At 41.5% G+C, this 20,560-nt stretch overlaps 1 protein-coding gene across 1 annotated transcript in view; it reads left to right on the forward strand.

The window, feature by feature from the left end:
• Positions 1 to 20,560, forward strand: part of C9H10orf90 (chromosome 9 C10orf90 homolog) — a 68,115-nt gene that overhangs the window by 28,819 nt on the left and 18,736 nt on the right. Inside the window, exons 2-3 of the mRNA XM_037400054.1 lie at positions 3,784 to 3,878; positions 6,147 to 7,221. Of these exons, the coding sequence (XP_037255951.1) occupies positions 3,784 to 3,878; positions 6,147 to 7,221 (1,170 nt within the window). The remainder of the gene's footprint in view (positions 1 to 3,783; positions 3,879 to 6,146; positions 7,222 to 20,560) is intronic.

Raw genomic sequence — 20,560 nt, forward strand, 5'->3', positions numbered from 1 at the left:
TAAAAAAATGGGGTTTTTTAGGTAAATGGAAAAGTTTTCCCCTTTACATACTGGTGTATTTGTTCTGAAATGCTGTTTTACGGTGTTTTGAGGGAACTGCTGCAGGTTCCTGGAGCCTTCATAGGAGATCATTTGGAGGTGATGCTGGTGGTTCAAAGTGGATGGCAGTCTTGACTGGTGTAGAGTGAGCAGGGGTGGGAGCAGAGGAAGCCAGAATTGCTGACATGCATTTGAAATTTGTCAGCTTATGAATAGTAAATGAATGAAATATGCGACTTTCATGACAAAACCGGGAGATGGGGCCAGGGCCAGTGGTCTAAAGTCATTCCAGCTCTGCCCAGCATCACTCGGGGTGTCATCAAGCAACCCCACCCCCCACCCCCAGCATAGCAGTCTGTATGTGTCTAGCAAAGACCTGAAACACTGGCAAAATAGCATTCTCCTGCAGACTGTTTTCATGCATGTCTCAAGTTTTGTACAAAACCTCAGCTGGCTCCAAACTGGGCTGTCCTGTGCATGGCAAATATTTGCGGTACGCTATTTTTCACCAGCACCTTCACCTTTGCAATCTATCCGTGTTTTACTGAGCCGATTTACAAGTACATCTTTTCTGAATCATTATCTGAGCCGGCTGCCAGTTGGCCCGAGGCAGACATCCAGGCACTCGAGCCTGGGAGAATCGGTTCCAGCTGCACTGCGCAATTAGGAAAACCCTGGTCTGTAGCCGGATGTCCAGATGCCTTGCCAAGGAGCGTATCGTTTGGTTCAACAAACAGTATTTGTGAGGAAAAAAATAAAAAGAGTGAAGATGTAATAGGACAAAGTTCATCTGCCAGCAAGTGCTCCTCCATTCCTCATCGCATCTCCCGTTCGTAAGCTGGAGAGGTGGGTCATGGTGGGAAGGGAAGGTCTGGGGAGGTTAAACAGATCCTTGGGATTTCAACTCAGATTTACATAAGTTTCTTAAACTCCCCACAGAGATGGAAAGTACTTGAAATACGATTTCTTCCATGCTTTCGCACCAGGGAAAAACTGAACTTTGCATTTCATTGTCTAACAAGAGTTACAGTGCAATGTGTTTTGTCAGCAGTGAGAATTTGTATGAAAACTCTGTATGTGACACATCTCAGCTAAACCCTTGTGCTCCCTGAAGTGTCTTCATTTCAAACACAGATTCAAGCTCTTTTTAAAGGTTTGAGGGTGGGTTTTTTTGCTTCTTCTGTTGACATGAATTAACAAATGTGAAGCTTCCAAAACCAGATTTAATATCATGAAAAATACCGGAGCTTTTGCCACCGATGCCATTTAATCTGTCTCAGCAACTAGATTAAATGACTTGCCAAAAGTCTGAATGTTTTCCAACAATAGGATTCCACATAATATGAGAATGTCATCGCACAGGATATGGTATTAAATGCAATGCAAAACTCCACTCTGGATGATTTAGCAAAGAAAATAAGTATTTCCTCTTTTTCTTCCCACCTCACTTCTTCTTATCTCTCCTACTCCAGAAACAGCTAATGTTTTGAGATAGGCAAGCAAGAATTAACCAATCTGTTTCAAGCGATCTGTGGGAAATTGGAAGGTGTTACCTCCAGATTTTTTGCTAACCACAGGAAGTTACTTTGATAAGAATAACTTGCATGGTATATGTAATCTACGGAATGGACATTAACAACTTGTTCTTGTTTGACCCTGTAGTATTCAGTCTTTCTCTTGTGCTGAAAATATGTTTGAATGAAATTCATGAAAGGCCATCGGGCAAAACATGCTTTTCTGGACCTGATTTATTTCCAGCCAGCCTTCTGGATTTCCTTGTGTACTGGTTGATATTCACAAGTTGATGTTCTCCTGTTGTAGCTTTCCAGCTCAGTATGAGATAACTAGGGTTTTCTTACTGTAAAGCATTTCAGGAAAATATTGATAACTTAGTGGAAGTTATTGCTTTAATTGCATATGGGTTTGATCAGACTTTTGGACTATTTTGAGGTCTTGCATTAACTCATTCCAAGAATTTTTTCTCTATCCTTCTGTACAAGTTATTCCCTATTTAGTTGTTTTAAAAGTAAATAAGACAGCATATATAGCCGCTTTTCATCAGGAAGGTATTCCCATGTAATTCACCAGAGTACTGATATACTGAAAATAACCTTTCCATAAGGCTCACCCAGCAGTTACTCCTATCCTTATATATATGGGTAACTATATATATAGTTATATATACACATACATATATATATACCCTATATATATATGTGGATGCAGGTGGATTCTGCCTTTCACTGAACGCGCAGCACCTCCTCGCTGCGTACACGTCAGGGTGCACAGCAGGCTTCAAGGGCATCTCACCCGTGTTTTGTGCCAGCAGTTACCATCATCCAGTGCTAGATCAGCTTCATCGCATTCTCACTGTTTGTGACCATGCATTATTTCTTTGCCAAAAAATGTGTAGTGGGCCCTCTGTTTCAGCTGTTTTTTGGTTCCTTTTTTTTACCTTACCGTGGCCAATGAGTCCAGCTGTTTTCTGTGTTGCTCAGGACTTTGTGTTGCTCAATGACAAAAGCAAATCCCTTTTTTTTCAAACCAGTTATGAATATATGCAGTGGCACTGGCATCTTGGAGCTGTGCCAGTAAAGTGTTCAAGTGTGTTTTAGTATAGTTTATTAAAGCAGAAGGTTCATCAAACAACCCGTTAGTGGTCTGTGATTACTGCTCCATGGTGGGACTCGAGGAGATCTCAGGATGGGGGATAGACCTGATACTTTCCCCCACTTCGCCTTCTACTCCTTAGCTCCACCCAAGGAGATGAAGCCACGAACCCTGGATATCCTTTAATGATCACTTCTTAAAGTGGAGCTGATTTGTATTCCTTTGTTAGTATAAAGTTACATGTAAACTGAAATTCTGCATCTCAGAAAATTAGTAACTTTCTATGGCAGGCTGCCCAAATAGAAGAAAAAAAAACCCCAAACCAAAAAACAGGTCTTACCAGTAGTGTGACTTGTTGCTATAAAGCATCAGGCAGTAATGTCAAGAGATTTAAATCCAAATAGAGAATTTCTGAAAATTAATTTTGGATGCTTATTACAAAATAGAAAGTAACGTAATTTCTGGCAAAACTGTTAACAGGAGACGTAATGCATCTTTGCAGTAGCCCAGACTCCACGTTATTGGAAATTAGCTCTGTGTAAGAAGTTGCAGACAGGCTAGAGCTCACAGAAAACAGAAGATGACAATATCAAAGATTGATGCATTGATGTAATAGTTATCAGTGAACTAGAAAAGTCTATGATGCAATAGAATTTGTGAATATGATTTAAAGTTACTGTATTTCTTTAAATGGGAAGGTGACTTAGTTCAAAAGAAATCAGACTCACAGCATCCAGCCCATTAATGCGCTTGTTTGTGCTCCCAGTTCTGCAGACTACACAAAAGTGACGTTTGTTGAAATCTGCTTTTCCCATCTTCTCCGATCCCTCCACACTCGTGCCTGAAGCCATGGAAATCAAAAGCAGAGATATTCAAGCTTTGGCTCAGCCCTGAACACATTGTGTGACTGTCCACCAACACATCTTTGCACCAGGATCCCAGGGGTGTTTCAAGTGCCTCTCCTGGGAGGAGGGAGAAATAGGATCCCACCGCTAACCAGATCCCAGGGCAATCAGATCATTTACAGTTGCTCTTTCCCTCCTGCTTGTGCTCCATTTAAAACCAACGATTTCAAACTTGTCTCCTTCAGGACACTGAAAATAATGTTACTTTCTCTGCATTTTTTTCCACCAGGAGTGACTCAAAAGCAATGGGGCGCTGACGGTCAAAGGACATGTGCAGGCCTTCGGCAGAAGAGCGCTGCCGCAAGAAAATCAAGCTCTGCCAAGGTAAAATAAATAAATAATGTTTCGACAGCAGTCAGCAGAATGCAGTCAGGTTTAAAAAACAATCACTGATCGCTGAGCAGTGTATTTGCACTCAGTTTTGTTCAGCTAGGTTGAGCTTAGGCAGCAGAAAAGCCAAATAAAATGACGGCTAGATGTTGTGATTCCGTGTGCCCTTGGTGAGGGGGGAAAACTGCATGTTTTGTGGGGGGAAAAAAGCTGTTAAAAACACCCCAGGAGACTAAATCAAGTGGTATCCCAGATATCAGTACACTCTGTCTCTGATGTTCTCAAGATAAAGCCTGAGGTTTTCACTTCACCACATAGCTCTGTGTAAGTGCATGGTTTTTTCACAAGATGCAGTGAAGCCTGAAAGCTTCCAACAGCCATCGGATCAGCTGGTCAAACCTTTAAGATTCATTTCTTTGCCAAAGAGTGGGGGGAGGGATTCATACATATACTCAAGCAGAAAAAGGGAAAGTAAATTATTTAAAATATTGGTGCATGAGTTTGAAGCTAATCAGGAGTATTTTTGACATGCCTTTGGACTCTGACAGGATGTCTTCTTCATCTGTGCAGTCCTTAACAAAAGAAATAAATGTCAAATTAACTACTGGAGCATGAGAGATGCATCCAAAATAAGGTATTTCAAGGGACATTCTTCTTTGGTGCCCTCCCTGTAGAAATCTTGGGGAAGTGGAGTTGTGGAAGGCATGCAAAGGTCTTAAACCTGTACTCAGAAGCAAATGCAGTGCAGAAAATATGAAGAAAATGTTGTTACAGACCATGAAAGAAACAAAGAAGGAACAAAATGCTGTTCCTGGGGCTGTGAAATTATTGAATTGTCAAAACCACAGGCAGCTGGTTTAAAGAGTTGATAAAATTTACTTGGCATTTCACCTCGTTAATCAACTCTTGATCTACCTTTACCTCCAATCAGCTTCCCAGGAGTTACAAAGGAGCCCGTTTTCTGTGTTGTTTCCATGCACAGAGAACAGGAGCACAGGAATGGTTTTCCCCATGGGATCTGGTGCAGGGCTCCAACTCTGGCACTCAAGCCCTGAGAAGGATGACGCTGGCACCCAGGAGGTCATAACTCTGTCACTCACATAGCCTTCCTCGAAGAAGAATATTACGTTTTGTGAAACATTTGTCAAGTACTGGCATTGATTGTTGGGTGATAGACGCTCAGATATGACTGAGACGAATTCATGACGAGCAGGAGCAGCACAGCTAGCAAATGGCACCCAAACCCTGAATGACCTTGGATGAGCTTTCACTGTGAAGCTAGTCCTCAGATTTTGCATGCCAGCTCAGTGGGTTGTTTTGTTCGGTTTTTTGTGGTTTTTTTTTTTTTTTTTTTCTATTAGGACTGAGAGATCTAAGAACACATTGGCAGGAACAATCTGATCAGCCAATTTACAGCAGCGGTGAGATTAGGCCAGATGCTTTATTGCATGTTACTTATGTGACCAGCCATGTGGATAATATTAACAGGAGGTTTTAAACTCAGGTTTACTCTTTGTCAGATAGCTTTAACATAAAACCAGCTCCTTTGTCACATCGAGTGAAGTAACGTACAGTCTATCAAGATAGATCTTTGCTGTCACGGGTGGAAAAATGAATCTGGCCACTGTCGATCCATCTTGAACATATGTGTTTTTACCTCACTGATAGGTGTCACCAAGTGATCATAAGCAAGAGGGAACTAATGAATTGAAAGAGTACACAGAGCCCTTACAAGCAATTATATCACATCTGTGGGAGGGATCATGGAGTTTTTCCATGCTTATAACTGGTGAGGTTGTAGAGCAGTCACGGCCCTGGTGCCCACATGTCCTCTGCAGCATGTGATGGCACATGTGGACCTTCAGGCTAATGATCCATAATATATTCCAATGCATTTTAAATTCCAGCAGACCGTCATGGAAGGGTAGTTTATAGTCTGAAACAGGCCATTGCCTTTAACATGTCCATTTGTAAAGAAACAGAGCAGCGGCAAATCTGGACTGCAATGACGGGTTAAATACTGAAAATAATAGTATAGAATACACATTTTTAATTTTGATTTATTTTGCACCAGAGTACTAAGGTTTTCATTGAAGCCTCCCAGACAATTCAGAGCTGGTTTCAAGAGCGTGTGTTTTTAAATGACAAAGAAGTTAGCAAGAAATCTCAAACAAAACTGACCAGTGTGATAGTCAGTAGATGAGCAACAGTTACATATATTATGACAGAGTATGTTGCTAATTTGAATCTTTTCATTTGCAGGAATCTCTGTCATCACATAATACAACACTGATTTCACCGACAGTCATTTCACCGATGATTGATGAGAATAAATCAAAAGAGAATTGGCCCACTTCACCTATGCAGTCCGTGATCCCCCTGCCCTGTGCTCACCACAGGAAGCAATCTCTGGCTAACCACGGTTCTGTCAACGTCAACAGAGCATTTACAGTACTTCCCAGCAGGTTAGAAATTCAGGCATCCTTAGATGACACCACGGCTTCATTGGACTCTCCCGTTGCAGAGTGTCGCAACCAGCAGAAAGGTTTTGCCTCCATAACCGTTACAGCCAGGCGTGTTGCTGCAGGCGCCAGAGACCCAGCACATGGACCTGGGGCTGTGCAAGAGCCCGATACCACGTCCCCCACCTCGAGCAAGGTCCGTGCTGCCCTCCCTAGCTGGCCTCCACCAGGCCACGCACACCAACATGCCTCTCTGCTAAAGATTTCTGAATCTTGCTCACAATTAGGTGAAGAGCCACAAAAGCAGCTTTTTGACCCCAGAAACAAAAAGAGCGAAGTGGGTCTTCAAAGCAGCGATGGGAGAGAGAAAGCACCACCTTCCTTCTTCTCATGTGTCCACCTTCAGGTTTCTCAGCAGTGTCCAAATACCATCTATTATTTAGACAAGTCGCTCAATGTATGCATTGACCAACCTCGAATTAAATGCCCCAAAATTCATAGATCAACATTGTCCTTCAATATAAATTGCAGTTTGTCTAGATTAACAGCAGATGGAGTAGATGGCATAGCTAATGGAGAGCCAATAGAGGAGATATTTCAAACAAAGCTCCTAGGAGAAAACAAGACTCCACTCAGAGCAAACATGAGTGCAACCTTAAAAGAAAATAATGTAATTAATAAAGACAAAACAAGTGAAGGCTATTTGGGTAGTAAATACCCGTTGCCAAGTGTCTTTGTCTCTGAACTTTCAGCATTTGTGGATATACCCAGAGGACCTAATAATGTAGTAACGGCAAAGAAAGATGATGATAAGCAGTCTGGCAGCTATCACACTGCATTTTCTCTCCAGCGTCCTAGTTCAAGTGATGAGGCAGGTAAGTAATTTCCATAAACCTCAGTCTGGTGGAGCAGAGGCTCAGGCTGGAACAGACCCACCACAATGATTTTAAGTGAGCAGATAACAGTAATCCTTGCTTCTGCAAAGGCACAGTGAGTCAGAGCACAACCTAGACGTTTTCAGTTTTAGGACTACCGTGAATATATTTGCCGTGCTAGTGATGTGTGCTGCTCATCAGATGACAGAGAGAACTATGCCTGTGTTTTCTGTATTAAATCTCTATTTTTAACCATTTTTAACCGTAATATATTTTTTCCCCTAGTAACATGCAGGCGCTTAGCCCCTGAAAATAATTAGGTCTTTCTTTGAGGGCTGAATTTCAGGGTCTGAGATTAAGAGGGAGATGGCTGCACTGAGCTTGCTTTTGTGCTCCTTGCAATAAAAATGATCTTGTTTTCAGCTTTTATGTAGAAGGCTATAGTAATAAGCCCAGGCTTTTATAACTAATGGCTCCAGGTAAATGGTTTGCAAATCTTTAACACATTTGTTTCAAACATCTCCAAGCATTTTGCAAACATAAAATTTTCTTTGCAACATTGCTTTCAGAGAAGGGAAAGGTACTGTGGGGATTGCTTCATGCCCAGAGTGCTATAGCTTCTGCTGCACTGGGCTGTAGCAGCTATTTTACAGTGCACTTGAATAACCACAGCTGAGTTTATTGACTTTCCAGGAAAGGAGTGTGGATGGGAAGAATGTCAATGAGTGAGTCTGGGTTTTACCAGAAGCACTAAGGTTAAAACTTACCCCCCATGTATCCTGCGACCTTGGGCTACCTTTAATTGCAATTACCCAGTTCTTATACACCCTTTTTGATCTAAGTATATGAGCATAAGCTACATCTTGAGATTCATTTGTACCTTCATCTTCCCAGTGTGCAAATGGAAAATAGGAGAAAAATGAGAAGCTGCATGATGTCTCATGGGCTGGACATGTACAAAACCCAGGCTGTACCATCCCTTTGCACCTTGCTGTGACTGCTGCACTTGCTTCCCCGTGCCTGCAATCGATGGGACTGCTCTTGCAGTTATCAAGGTGCAAACAGTGGTTTCATTCAGAGGCCTTCTGCTTTAACCTTTAAGAAAATCATCCACGGAGCCAGGGTTTTCCACAGGGAAACTGGCAGTGTCAGTAATTCCAGAGCCAGGCCTTTAAATGAAAACTGTGTGGGTCCAAAGGGTGAAGCACCCCTCAGGCTGGGTGCTGAAGAAAGCCTGAGATAAAATATTTCTTTATTCTTTAGAGGGAAGTAAGGTTGTTCAGCCTGCAGAAAAGGGGGCTCGGGGGGCCCTGATGGCTCTCAGCTCCCTGGCAGGGGCTGTGGGCAGGGGGGGTCGGTCTCTGCTCCCAGGGAACCAGCCACAGGACAAGAGGGAACGGCCTCGAGTTGCGCCAGGGGAGGGTTAGGTTGGGTGGCAGGGAAAGTTCTTCTTCACCAAAAGGGTGGGCAAGCCCTGGCACAGGCTGCCCAGGGAGCTGGTGGGGTCACCAGCCCTGGAGATGTTTAAAAAACTTGTAGATGCGGTGCTGGGGGGCACGGGTCAGTGGTGGGCTTGGCAGTGCTGGGTTAACAGTTGGGTTTGTGATCTTAAAGGTCTTTTCCAACCCGAATAATTCTATTTATGTTTATAAGTGTAATCCGGGCTGTCTATTGTTGAGGGGGAGATGACACAGTGAGGAGCAGGAGAGGGAAGATGCCAACCAGTGTTAGAGATCTGGGGACAGAAATGTAAAGGAGCGAGGACTGGTGAGGACCTTCCACTGACTCACAGCAGCAAATTAAGCATTTTGGCTTTGGACCTCATTAAATACCATCCTAATTTCAAATAATGATGTCCTCCTGAAGCTTCCATAGGAAGTATTATGTATGCGAGTCATTGTTCAACAGCACCTAAAGTCTCTCTGTGATATACTGTAGAAACAAGGATTAGAATAATACTGAGCCTTCCGTGGGCTTAGTGATACAGTGACTGCATGAAAGAATCACCTTTACTAGAAGTAATTAGAAAGTGAAACAGGGCACTGCTTATAGATCCACAGTTTTACTGAAAAGAGGAAATAAGTGAGGTAACCTGCTGAGCAGTGCTGGGGTTTGAAAAATTACTTCCGCTATTTGTGTACACAAGAATACAGGTGTAAATAAACGTGGGAAATGCTACCTTTTTAACTGCTTCTACCTTTTGTGTAAGCAATAATGTAGAATGTAAAGGTATATATTTCTCTTGATCAGACTCTTTGTAATAGATAAGAAGGTGTTTAGCAGCTTGCTACAACTTTCCTGTCTGAAATATGTCTAAAGAGCCAGTATAATGCTTCAAAACAACGGCCTTTCTCACCAGGATCCCCAAAGTAATGAGCTCTGGCATAGCCGTCAACCATGAAATGTGACAAATCATAAGAAACCCAGTTAAATGCGTGAGACATCTGCAGTGCTCATTAAAATTAAAGGCAATTGGTATGATTTAACCTGGGAGAAAATGAAAACCTGAGTTCCCTTCAGTTTGGACAATGGGTAAAGTGAGGGAGAGAAGTGATTGCCTAGGTCCAATACTCCGTCCAGGTGCAAATCTGGTACAGTACTACAGCCTGTTATACGGGTTTTGTCCTGGACTAGTCTTAGATATTTAAAGAGAGTTATAGTGGGGACACTGTTGCCTTCCTGCTTTTTGCTGTGGCATATCTGCATATTGGAAATTACAAGACCTGTATTGCAAGATGCTGCTTTACCAGCACAGCAAAATAACTACCCCATCAGCAAAGTCTTTTATACCATTATAGATTCCCAATTCCTTTAAGTATTTTTTTCCTTTGGTGTTTACTAGCTCAAATCCATTCATGTTAAGCTTTGATCTGCTATGTGTTTATGCAATGAAATGTTTGTGAAATGGGATGTTTAAAAAGAAGGAAGAGCTAGCAAAGAAGGGAGAGTGAACAACTTTCGATACAGTGCTAATATCTTAACATAGTTATCTTATGGATGGGGGAACTGTGGAGAGCACACTGTCCATCACATTTCTGATGATCCAGAAAGTTTGAGTTTATATGAGTTTGCAGCTGTAGGCAATATCTTCCTGCCAGCAGAAATACAAGTGGTAATAACATCACCACGGGTAAAAAAAAAAAAACAAAACCACAACCTACTTTCAAGGCTAGACTTTTCTGTATGAAATCTGTAAATGTAGTTTCCAGGATGTATAGGCTGCCTTACTAGGATCTGAAGTCGAATGACACCCAAATACTTCTCTGCTTTTTAGGTACTGGGCCAAGTTTGCCATTTCCTATAGGGTCAGTTGAGTCATGGTCTCTGGAGGATTTTTTTCTAATTTTTCATATGACTTCACTAAAGTAACAATGATTCTACTTATAGTATTACTCATACTATTTCATGTTCAAATCCAAGTATTCAGGATTTGGCTTTACATAGACCTGGATAACCTAATCTAAGGCCCTGCTTTCAGCAAGAGGTTGGTCCAGATAATCTCCAGAGGTATATATTTCCACAATGTGCCACATATGAAAAAGATATTTTAGGAATATTAATGAAATGTAAATCTTGGGCTATGCTCATGGATGGTAATTATACTTAGAAATCCAAGTCTCTCAGCTCAGCTAGTGTTCAAAGCCATGTTTCATGCTACAGCATCCCAAGGATGGAATATGATCTTGTGATTTCACTGCTGTGGACTGTATCTTCTACTGGCTTCATTGCTTTGGGTACTTCCATTATTTGGCAAAAAATTGGACTGTAATTGCTGGAAAATCCATGTTACACGTGGTCAGACTTGAACTGCAGGAGGACATAGAGTTATAGGACATGACTGTCTTTATTTTTAATGAATGGCCACCATTTAAATCCCTTGGGCAGCTTAAGGAAGGTGTACCCGTTAATGTGAAATGATCCAGAGAGCCCCATGACCCACCTCAGAGATATGACCAAGGGTAAGCTCGGGCCAAGCTCCATGGGGTCCTTGTCACAGGTGATCGATGTGTATCACCCTGCCTTTGGTCATGGTTTTTAACAAGCTGTCAGAACTTGCTGGTGCTGCTTTTAAATGAATGCTGCAATTTCCTTTACTGTCTGTAGCTGATGTCTCATAAATACAAGGTAAGTTAAAAATGAAAGGATTAGTCTTGTTTCTGTTGAAGACAGGAGCATTTTTAATCTTTATTTCCCACCTACATTTCACGAAGAACATATTCCACATGAATATCTAGTTTTCCATCCATCTTTTACAATCTATTACCTACTGGATTCCATGCTGAATTATAAAAAAGGGACAAAGGGAAGAAAATCCCACAACTTTAAATCCATTTTAACCTTTTGATTAAACAATATCATTTACTGGGAATGAATATAAGTGCCAACATCTAAATTCATCTGTTTCAGCTTAATTGTAAACATTGTGATGCCTGAGCACCTTCGCAAACCTCAGCTATGATATAAACCAAAATAATTTCTGCTAACACTTCAATTTTTATAACGTCTACACTTTTGTTTTTCTTTTGTTGTCATGCTCAAAACTGCTGTGCAGGGTTACTAAGGAAGAACAGCTGAGGTGGGGAGAAATGAGAATCTGGTCGGGATGGCAGGTACTGGGCTGGCTCCCACAGCCCTACCTTGAGTTACAAAAGACGTGGAGGTGACAAAAGGGCATCTCATGAATCGCACTCCTATGTAAACGACCCAAATGTAGGGAAATCAGGATTATGAGGTATGCGTGAGTAATCAACAGAAGGTGAACATGACACAATGGTGGTGGCGCTGACTGTGGGCGGCAGTAAGTGCAGGCACGGGGAGCCAGCCCTGGCATGGCGGGGGGCTGGGGGCATGCACTGTGAACTGCCAGCGAATGACACAATTCAGGAACAAAGCTCTCAAGAAGAGGAAGAACACACTTAAATCAGTGAACAAGACAGATCAGAGAGCTGGTATTGCAGTTGCTCATTTTCCCCAAGAGAATGGCAGGTGACTTGAAAGTATAATTTACTTAATTAAAACAACCCAAGGCAATGAATGGGGAAAACGGAGATGGGATCTGGGCTTTTGGGGTGTTGAACAGCCCCAGATGACTATTGGCTTCTGATTCCTTCTTAAACAACAGTTTTATTAACAAGTGCTGAAGTCAGCAGCATTTTTTCCAAGGAGTGAATAACTGGACTTTAATTTGTTTCAAGAGCTATTTTATTTTTTTTATGTAGTGTGCGTGTCTATATGTATGTGTATATATACTTGTACTGGAGTCGAATCAGAACAGATTGTGCTGTGGGATTTCGATAGGTTGCTACCTGCAAAGCAAAAAAGCAAAAAAAAAAAAAAAATTAAATACACATTGAAAAGCCCTTGGTATTAGAGACATTTATATATCAAGAAAATATTTGTAGGTCACCTTTAAACTAATATATACTCATGGTAATCAGGATGGGTTAATGTAAGCAATCTTAAGACTGAAGACTATGCATAGCATTTACTTTCAATTATTAAATAGTATTTGAAATGTTGTAATGAATGAATGTGACCTATCTGGCGGTCTCACCTCATCTTCTGTTTATGGGGAAGCCACTATGCAATAATCCAGAGTACAAGTGTGTGTGTAGGGAGATATATATATATACACACACACACATATGAACAAGATATAATTAGATGAAAGCTGTTCCTTACAATATGGAATTTATTGTATAGAAACTTGAGTAGCTACAGCTGATGCTAATTAACTCTCCAGCCTGAGAATGTGTACAGTGGTAGTGATGGTGAAGACAGGAGAAATGTGAAATATGGCACAGAAGATTTTACTTTAGCTTGCACCTGCTAGGCATGAGGAGCCAAATCTTCAGCTGATGTCAACCAATAGAAAGATCTGCCTTCAGAGGAGTGACACTGATTTACATCAGCTGAGAATCTGGCCAGGGGATGTTACTGACTTGGCATTATGGACATAGCAGCTGGTGCTGACTTGTTAAGAACAAAGGACCACATGCCAAAAAGCCCATTAAAAGGAGCTCCTTTGATGTTTCACTTCATCTGGTATAAATTTAAAATGGAGGAGGCTGTCAATTTTCCTTAGTCTAGACATTTTGTGTCATTGGGTCTGTGTCACACTGCAATGTGACCTTCATGTACTGTATCAGATGCTGAGAAACTGAGAACTTGGTCCTTACAGATGTTGAAAACTCCGTGAGGAACTGGAAGTCCTCAGTTATTAGTGACTCTGGAAGGTGGAAGGGTGGGGTCGAGACAGACCCCAACCCGTGTGGTGGGCAATAGGATTTTCCTATCCTTATCCTGGAGACTTTTTATTCCTTTTTAGAAGGAAGAGGATGCCTCCTCTACTCTGAAGGGCCCTTTTGCATTTATAAAGTACCAAGCTCTTGAGCTTTGCTTTTAGTTTCAAATGCCCACTGCCAGTTTCTCCACCATGTGGTGTGGTGAAGGAAGGGTTAATGACGCTCACTGGGTGTAAGAGAAGAAGCAAGGGATTGGCATGGAGCGGTACTCTTCCTTACTCCACTTACTTAGATAAACTACAGGACTCAGGAGAGCGATGTGGCCTTCTGCCCTGTCTTATGGATGTGTAGCTACCATCAGAGGTACTGCCCCATCATACGGACGCGTAGCTACCATCAGAGGTTCTGCCCTGTCATATGGAGGAGTAGCTACCATCGGAGGTCATAGGCGACAGATGTGAGCAAGAGGGAGAGATGATACTCAAGGTTGTGTAAGCCAAAGCTTCTCCTAGGCTGGTTTTCAACGGCAACACTGGTGATGCAGTGGCACTGTTATGTCACAGCGACCCTGGCCCTGATTAAAGAGCTCATCTTTTCCTGTGGAGCTTTCTTGTTCTTTGACAGTTTTTCTGTGGTGTTAGGCACCAAGCAGCCACGGGTGGTTGGGTGAATGATTGGGGTTTTGTATTTGTTTGGGGGGGTTTTTTGTGGATGTTTTTGTTTACTTGTTTGTTTTCACTTGTTTAAGGGCATGACCATAAAATAGTTTGACTGGAGTTGAAGGAGCTCTTCACCTTCAGGAAACATGCCTTTTGCAGATTAAAGGCTTGGTTTTATGCTATGGGGCACAGCAACAAACTTGTTGGATAGAAAAGCCGTTGTTTCCCTAGAAGACAGAAGGATATCTGCCCTGTTAATGATGTTATGGACAACATTTATATGAGTGAAATTCATAAATTAGAATTCATTTCCTAAAGATGATTATATTGTCTGCTGAAGATCCAAGCTAAAGTTCAGCTCTCCTTGTTTTGTCATGTGAAAGTTAATGGTTTGATTTTTTCCACTGTTTTCCATCTTAGGCAGGGTGAGCATTTCTGCCTTGAGCTGTCAGAGTTGGTAAAAATGTGAGAGAATCTGAAGTGAAAGACTCTGGAGGGGGAAAGTCACTCGCTAGCACTCAGGGCAAGCAGTGGAGGACTGAATACTAGAATCATTAAAATGATGAAGAGAAAGAGAGGCTACGTGGATTCGGTGACTGCATTATGTCACTGGATTAAAGGGCCTCATTTTCCCCTTATTCACACTTGGTTTAAACTGGGAGCAACTCTTCTGCAGTCTGTGAAATGAGTACTTGCCTCAGTCTGGCTGCGGAAAATTATCAGAAAGAGCTGAACAACTAGGTGTTTTTGACACGATGAGAATACCAAGTGGTCGATACACTTCTTCCCCTGCAAATCACCATTTAAATGTTCTGAATCGTTGTGAACGTTATTTTTAAAGTCACACTGCATCAGATTACTCCTTGAGTCACTACAATAGTGTCTGATAGCTTCTGGCATGACACCCTTAAAATTCAAATGGGGATGTCTAACTCTAGGATTTTTGTTACGTGGATGTTACAGAGAACGTCTCAAAAGTACAGCAGCAAATTTCAAAGTATTTTCAATAACCATTTCCATGGTTCTTAACAATATGAACAGAGATTCTCTCAGTCTAAAGACCAGTTTCCTGGGAGCGTTGGGCTTGTTAAAGACATAGCTTTGGTATAGCACGGCCAAAAATGCATGACAAGAAAAACAATGATGATCCAAGGCATCACTCTAAGGCTGATTATCTTCAACCAGAAAATAATTACCAGGTGCTTGACCAATCTCCCAATTATGAAAAGTTTAATGAAAAGAGGATATTTTTCCTTTTATCCTGTCCTAGCACATAGGAAGCAAAAGAGGGAAAAACGTTAGCAAAATGTATAAACACTGATGTCAAGCAGCTGGGTATTGGGAACTCACTGGTGCAAGCAGTCAAATCAAATCATATGGGTGGATTATTTCCTGACCACTAAAATATTCTGCAGCAATAATATGCTCTTGTGATTCAGAGTGTAGGATGATCTCCTGTGGGTGCCAGGCAGGAACGTTTCCTTTTTGCTGGTGCAGTCATTGCAAATGACACCCTTGGTCCACCAAACCTCTCCGTGCACGGTCGGCGTCAGTCCCTCACACCCTGTCCTGAGCAGCACGTGTCTGCCCATGAACTCCCTGAAATAGGTGGTGTTCCTTTATTTAACACCAAGAGAGAGGACTGATTAATTATTTGCAAAGTGTTTGGAGAAAATAAATTGGCAGTCACCAGGGAGAGACTTATTGGTAGGTGCTGTTGATTAGCTGCATTATGGGATTGTTTGCTCTGAAAGCAAGTGTTGGACTACACTAATTTTGTCAAATGCCTTTTGTAAACAAGCTATTCCTTGACATTAAGAGGTTCTTCCTACTTTGGACTGATTGTAAATTTGAAGACTAGTAGATCTTAGGTACACTTGATAAGCTTTTTCTTTTAAATGATTACAACTTTCTACAGTCAAATACCAGCTTTTGTAAAAAGAAAGCATCTTCCTTCTGAGAAATGTGCCCACAGCTGTCAATGTTATTTTAAAAATAAAACAAAAAAAACCCCAACCTTTTTTAGAGATGATTTATTAATCTAGACTCTTAGCTTGAGGTGTTATTGATATAACAGTTAATTAAGCTTTATCCTCACCAGGCAGGGCTGTTTGAAGAAGCATTAGTAGAGGTACAATGACATGTTCATCAGGAGTAACAGTCTGGCTGGTCCTCTCAGCTCAAGCTTGCAATGTTGCCTCAACTTGGGGTCTTGAAAATTCTGGGAAGGGAGCTGAGGACATGGCCTAGCCCTGTTTCCCAGGATCCAGCCTCAGGTTCTTACTGAAAGGTAAGTCCCAGACCTTGTTAAGTGTGCCAGTTTGGATAGGGAGCACGGGCAGAGCTACAGTACTGTCAGGACCTTTTGCAATTCGGATAGTTTCCGTGGATGCTGATGTTGAGCAGTGGCTGACACTGTCTCTTACAAATGAGTCATTTGACAAACATTAGAAGGCAGTTAGCGATGTAGGTCTCATTGCTGGTCAGCAGAAATTTTAGTAAAAACATCTGAATTTTGTAGCACTCCTTGCCGACTGCAGCTTGTTGACTGATTAAAAGTGATGTCTTTTCCTCGGCAGTGATCCGAATAATAAATTATCCATCCTATCTTCCATCCTTTGACAAACACTGAAATAACTAATAATATTGTCATTGCTCTCAATATTTCCATTCTTCTGTGTTACCAGGCTGTTGAGATGATGTGGTCTGTTTGCTTCTATCTAAGACCATATGGCTTAGCCAGGGTAATACTTGTTTCACGATAGGAATTGAGTCATCAGTCTTTGTCATCAGGAGGCTGGAGGCTTGGTTTGGATTACAGATCGCTGCTTGCCTGCTTGAGGCACGTGTGGGCTCTGTACAGCCTATGCCCACATATGCCTGGGTCTAAATCTCAAAGAAGGTAGATCTTTCTTAGATTTAAGGAACATTAATTGCCACTCCTCTCTGCTTGGGGTCTTGGTAGCGTCAGCTTCCATCACGGAGGTCTGGGAGAGCTCAGCAGCCCAGGGCATGGGGCCTCTATTAAATTAAAAAAAAAAACCAAACAACAAACAAACAACAAAAACCACCAGGTGGTCTATAATGTAAAACCTACCTACAGTGGTGATGTCTGATCTCGTTAATGACACACAGTGAATCAGCACTGTGTGTCTCCTTCCCTGGCTGCCTCTTGTCAGGCTTGCTTGGTGGTCACAGAGGATTTGTAGTGCTGCATCTGTTAAAATGAGCTTTGGCCAATTTCAAAGAAGCACTTTGTCATGAATGGTCAAAAATCCACATTGAAACACTAGGAAGAGTGTTCTAGGAAAGTATGAAAAGCTGCATTATCCTGTTGTAAAGTGGAAAGAAAAAGAAAAAAAAAAAGTAGTAACAATGGAAAAGGGTATGTTTGCCTGAATTGTCCATGTTTGAAGGAAAGGCAAGTTTAACCTGCTGTAATGCAGGGTCACTTCCTGTTAGCAAAACCCCCTGAAGGGAGAGGGAGGAAAATGTAAAAAGATACTTTACAGTAAAACAATATACTTATTTTACTCAGAGATCAAGGATTCCTTAAAAAAAAAAAAAAAAAAAAGCTTTGGAAAACCCACCCTGGGTTTTACAGAACATTTTTAACTCCTCCAATATCATGTGGTTTTCACTAAGCAATTATTTAAAAATTCAACTATTGTCTTCTTTTTTTCTTGCACGGGGCAAAAATGACTTTTTTTTGTGATTTTTGTTCCTTGACTTTTTCTCCTATAAGCAGCTGAACTTTTACAACTAGGAACTATATTTGCTGAATTTTATTAACAGAGTCATTCTGCTTTCTGTTTCTTTGAGTTTTGTTCTCTCGTATCTCCCAAAGCATTACACTTGCATGTCTTTGTTCATTAGTTTTAAAGCCTTTCTTCAGCTGGGATAATAGAAAAAACATATATTGCTAGTCATCCAGTTGCAATTCTAGATATTCTCAGAGGGGCATATATATTTCGTCTGGTGCATGGGGATTTAGATATACAATTCCAGATAGTCTTAATGAGAGTAGCAGTCCTAATTCCCCACATAGTATATTAAAAACGGATCCAGAATGTATAGAGTGAAACTCTGTGATCTTACCTTTAAGTACCTTTGCCTTTTTCTTTTTTTTTTTTTTTTTCTAAATTTCATTTGCATCTGCATTCCTTAGTTAAGGTAATTGACAGCTGCTTTGAGGATGAGGGAGCTGATCTTTGGAGCCTGTCTGGTTTGTTTCGCTGTGTTTTCCTGGGGATTGGCTGCACCTGGGTGTACCTTTTGAATTGAAAGGTTAATTCAAGAGGGAGTTAGAGGAAAGAATTTAGCAAATTGGCTCTCTTATTATTCTGACTACTGTCGATGTTAGACAAGAACAAGGCGCACCTTTCCTTATTGCCTTAATTAACTACAAAAAAAATTCCCTATCATACTGTGAATATAATAAAGGATTAAGATTTAGTTATAATATTAGTACAAGATCTAAGGAAGACACTTTTCATGCAGAAAGGATGCAGTGGTTTTATACCTGAATTTCATCAGGAATCCTGCTTCTTAAAATTCTTTTTTAGGCATCCTTTTGTTGTCATAAAATGCTAAGAAGCAGCCATCACCTTTTTCTAATTTTAGACCCCATTCCTAATTTTGTCCATGACTTTCTTTCCTTTCTCTCCTGCTCCATGACTTTGTAGGGATTCCCCAGACCTGATGGGTGGAATGCCACTGTGGCATTTCTTTTAGCAGGGAAGGGGCGCAGCGCGTAAGAGAAGGCTGCCGCCGTTTGCACTGTATGTAGAGAAAATTCCTGGAGCTTAACTCTCAGTTCTTGCAGGTTACTGTACTTACACTTGGAAGCCAGTATCCACAAATAGCTAGTTTGGTAGTTAGGAGTAAATGGAGTGTGAATACTCCAGGCAACTCTTCTTTCTTTTGTTCAGATCCATATTTTAAGATGTTAGAGAGGAGAGATGTGACTTGCAGACAACTCTTTTGCACTGTTTTATTCTGCTACATTGCAGCCCCTTTTCACCACCCTGACGATTCATTCTGTAGTTTTGGATACCAACGCCTGGCAGCAGCAAATGGCCTCTCCTGGGGACACAACAGTGGCTTGAGCAGTCTGACAATCTCAGCAAAGAAGCTGTTTGGCTTCCCGACACACGCATTAGTTGCACAGACTGTTTCATGATATGAAGGCAAATTACCTCCTACTGTGATGCTGCCTTGGATGAGCAGAAACGCTTTTCTCCTTTCCACTTTCTGTTCTTCTCTCTGCTTTCTGCTGGCCAGTAAACTATTTGAATTTAAAAGATGATTTAGAGATAATTTGTTTTCCATTCAAGTCCTTTCTGCAGCTTAGTTCTCTTTTCCCCCTCTATCCTTCTAGTATCCTGGCTGTCTTTGTGAAAAGACTTCCTTCTCTGTTGCTTTGCAGTTACTTAATGCTACCTGCTGCTTTTTTCATCTTCTCCTACCGCGCTGCTTGTTCCTACCTCCTCCCACAAACAGACTTTGATGCCCAGGACCCCATTAATCTGTCCCAAAGTTTCTTTCCTCTATATGTCATAAAACATTTGTAGAAACACAGAGTGTAACTGCAGGTCTGGGATCAGTCAGGGACTGAAGGAACAGATCACTGCATACGCACGAGCTCCAACTGAGTGTGTGTACAGAATTCAGTCTATCCAGTTTCCTGAGCATATTCACATCAAAACTATTTTCATCTGAGAAAAGAGCTAAGTTTTGACAAAAGATAAGGCAAATATTTGCAACGTGTGAAAAGCAAGGAGAAAAATAAGTTATACCAGAGAGAAGAGGGAGAGCTTGGATGCCAGCCTAGAATTTGGGAGCTTTGTGTTCGCTTCCTTACTTTGACCAGATTTTCCGTATAGCTGTGAAATTGCTTGGGATGGGGTTCGTCTCAATGATTTTAATCAGGAAAAAAGGGGTGGAGGGTTTTTTTTCCTGTCTATGCTGATATTCGGGGAGCCTTCAATAGAGAATCCCTGAGAAGTTGACTTCTTCTCCCTATATGGACAGTTACAGGAAAGAACTTTTAATGTTACAAGCTTTCTGATCCGCATGGTAAGGGAAAGACACTAGGTGATGTACCTTAATGCCCTTGATTTCCTTAGAAATACAGGATGATGAAAAAGAAACATGAACCATCCAGATCACTAAAATGTGCAGGAGACCATAATTTTGCCAGTAAAAATATTTCTCATCAATTGTGAGTGCATTAAGGATTGGGAAAATGAACTGAAAGCTTCCCGCACCTCACTGCAGGATCTGATTTTACCTAATGACTCTTGGACAAGGAAGTGTCTTACATGATGTGCCATCTCACCATTTCTCATGGACTGGATCAAAGGCGGAAAACACTTCTAACCTTCCCTCTGTCCTCAACAAAGACATTAGAAAGAAGTGTTTAGAGAGGGGCAG

Source organism: Falco rusticolus, chromosome 9, assembly GCF_015220075.1.
Source record: "Falco rusticolus isolate bFalRus1 chromosome 9, bFalRus1.pri, whole genome shotgun sequence".
NCBI lineage: Eukaryota > Metazoa > Chordata > Aves > Falconiformes > Falconidae > Falco > Falco rusticolus.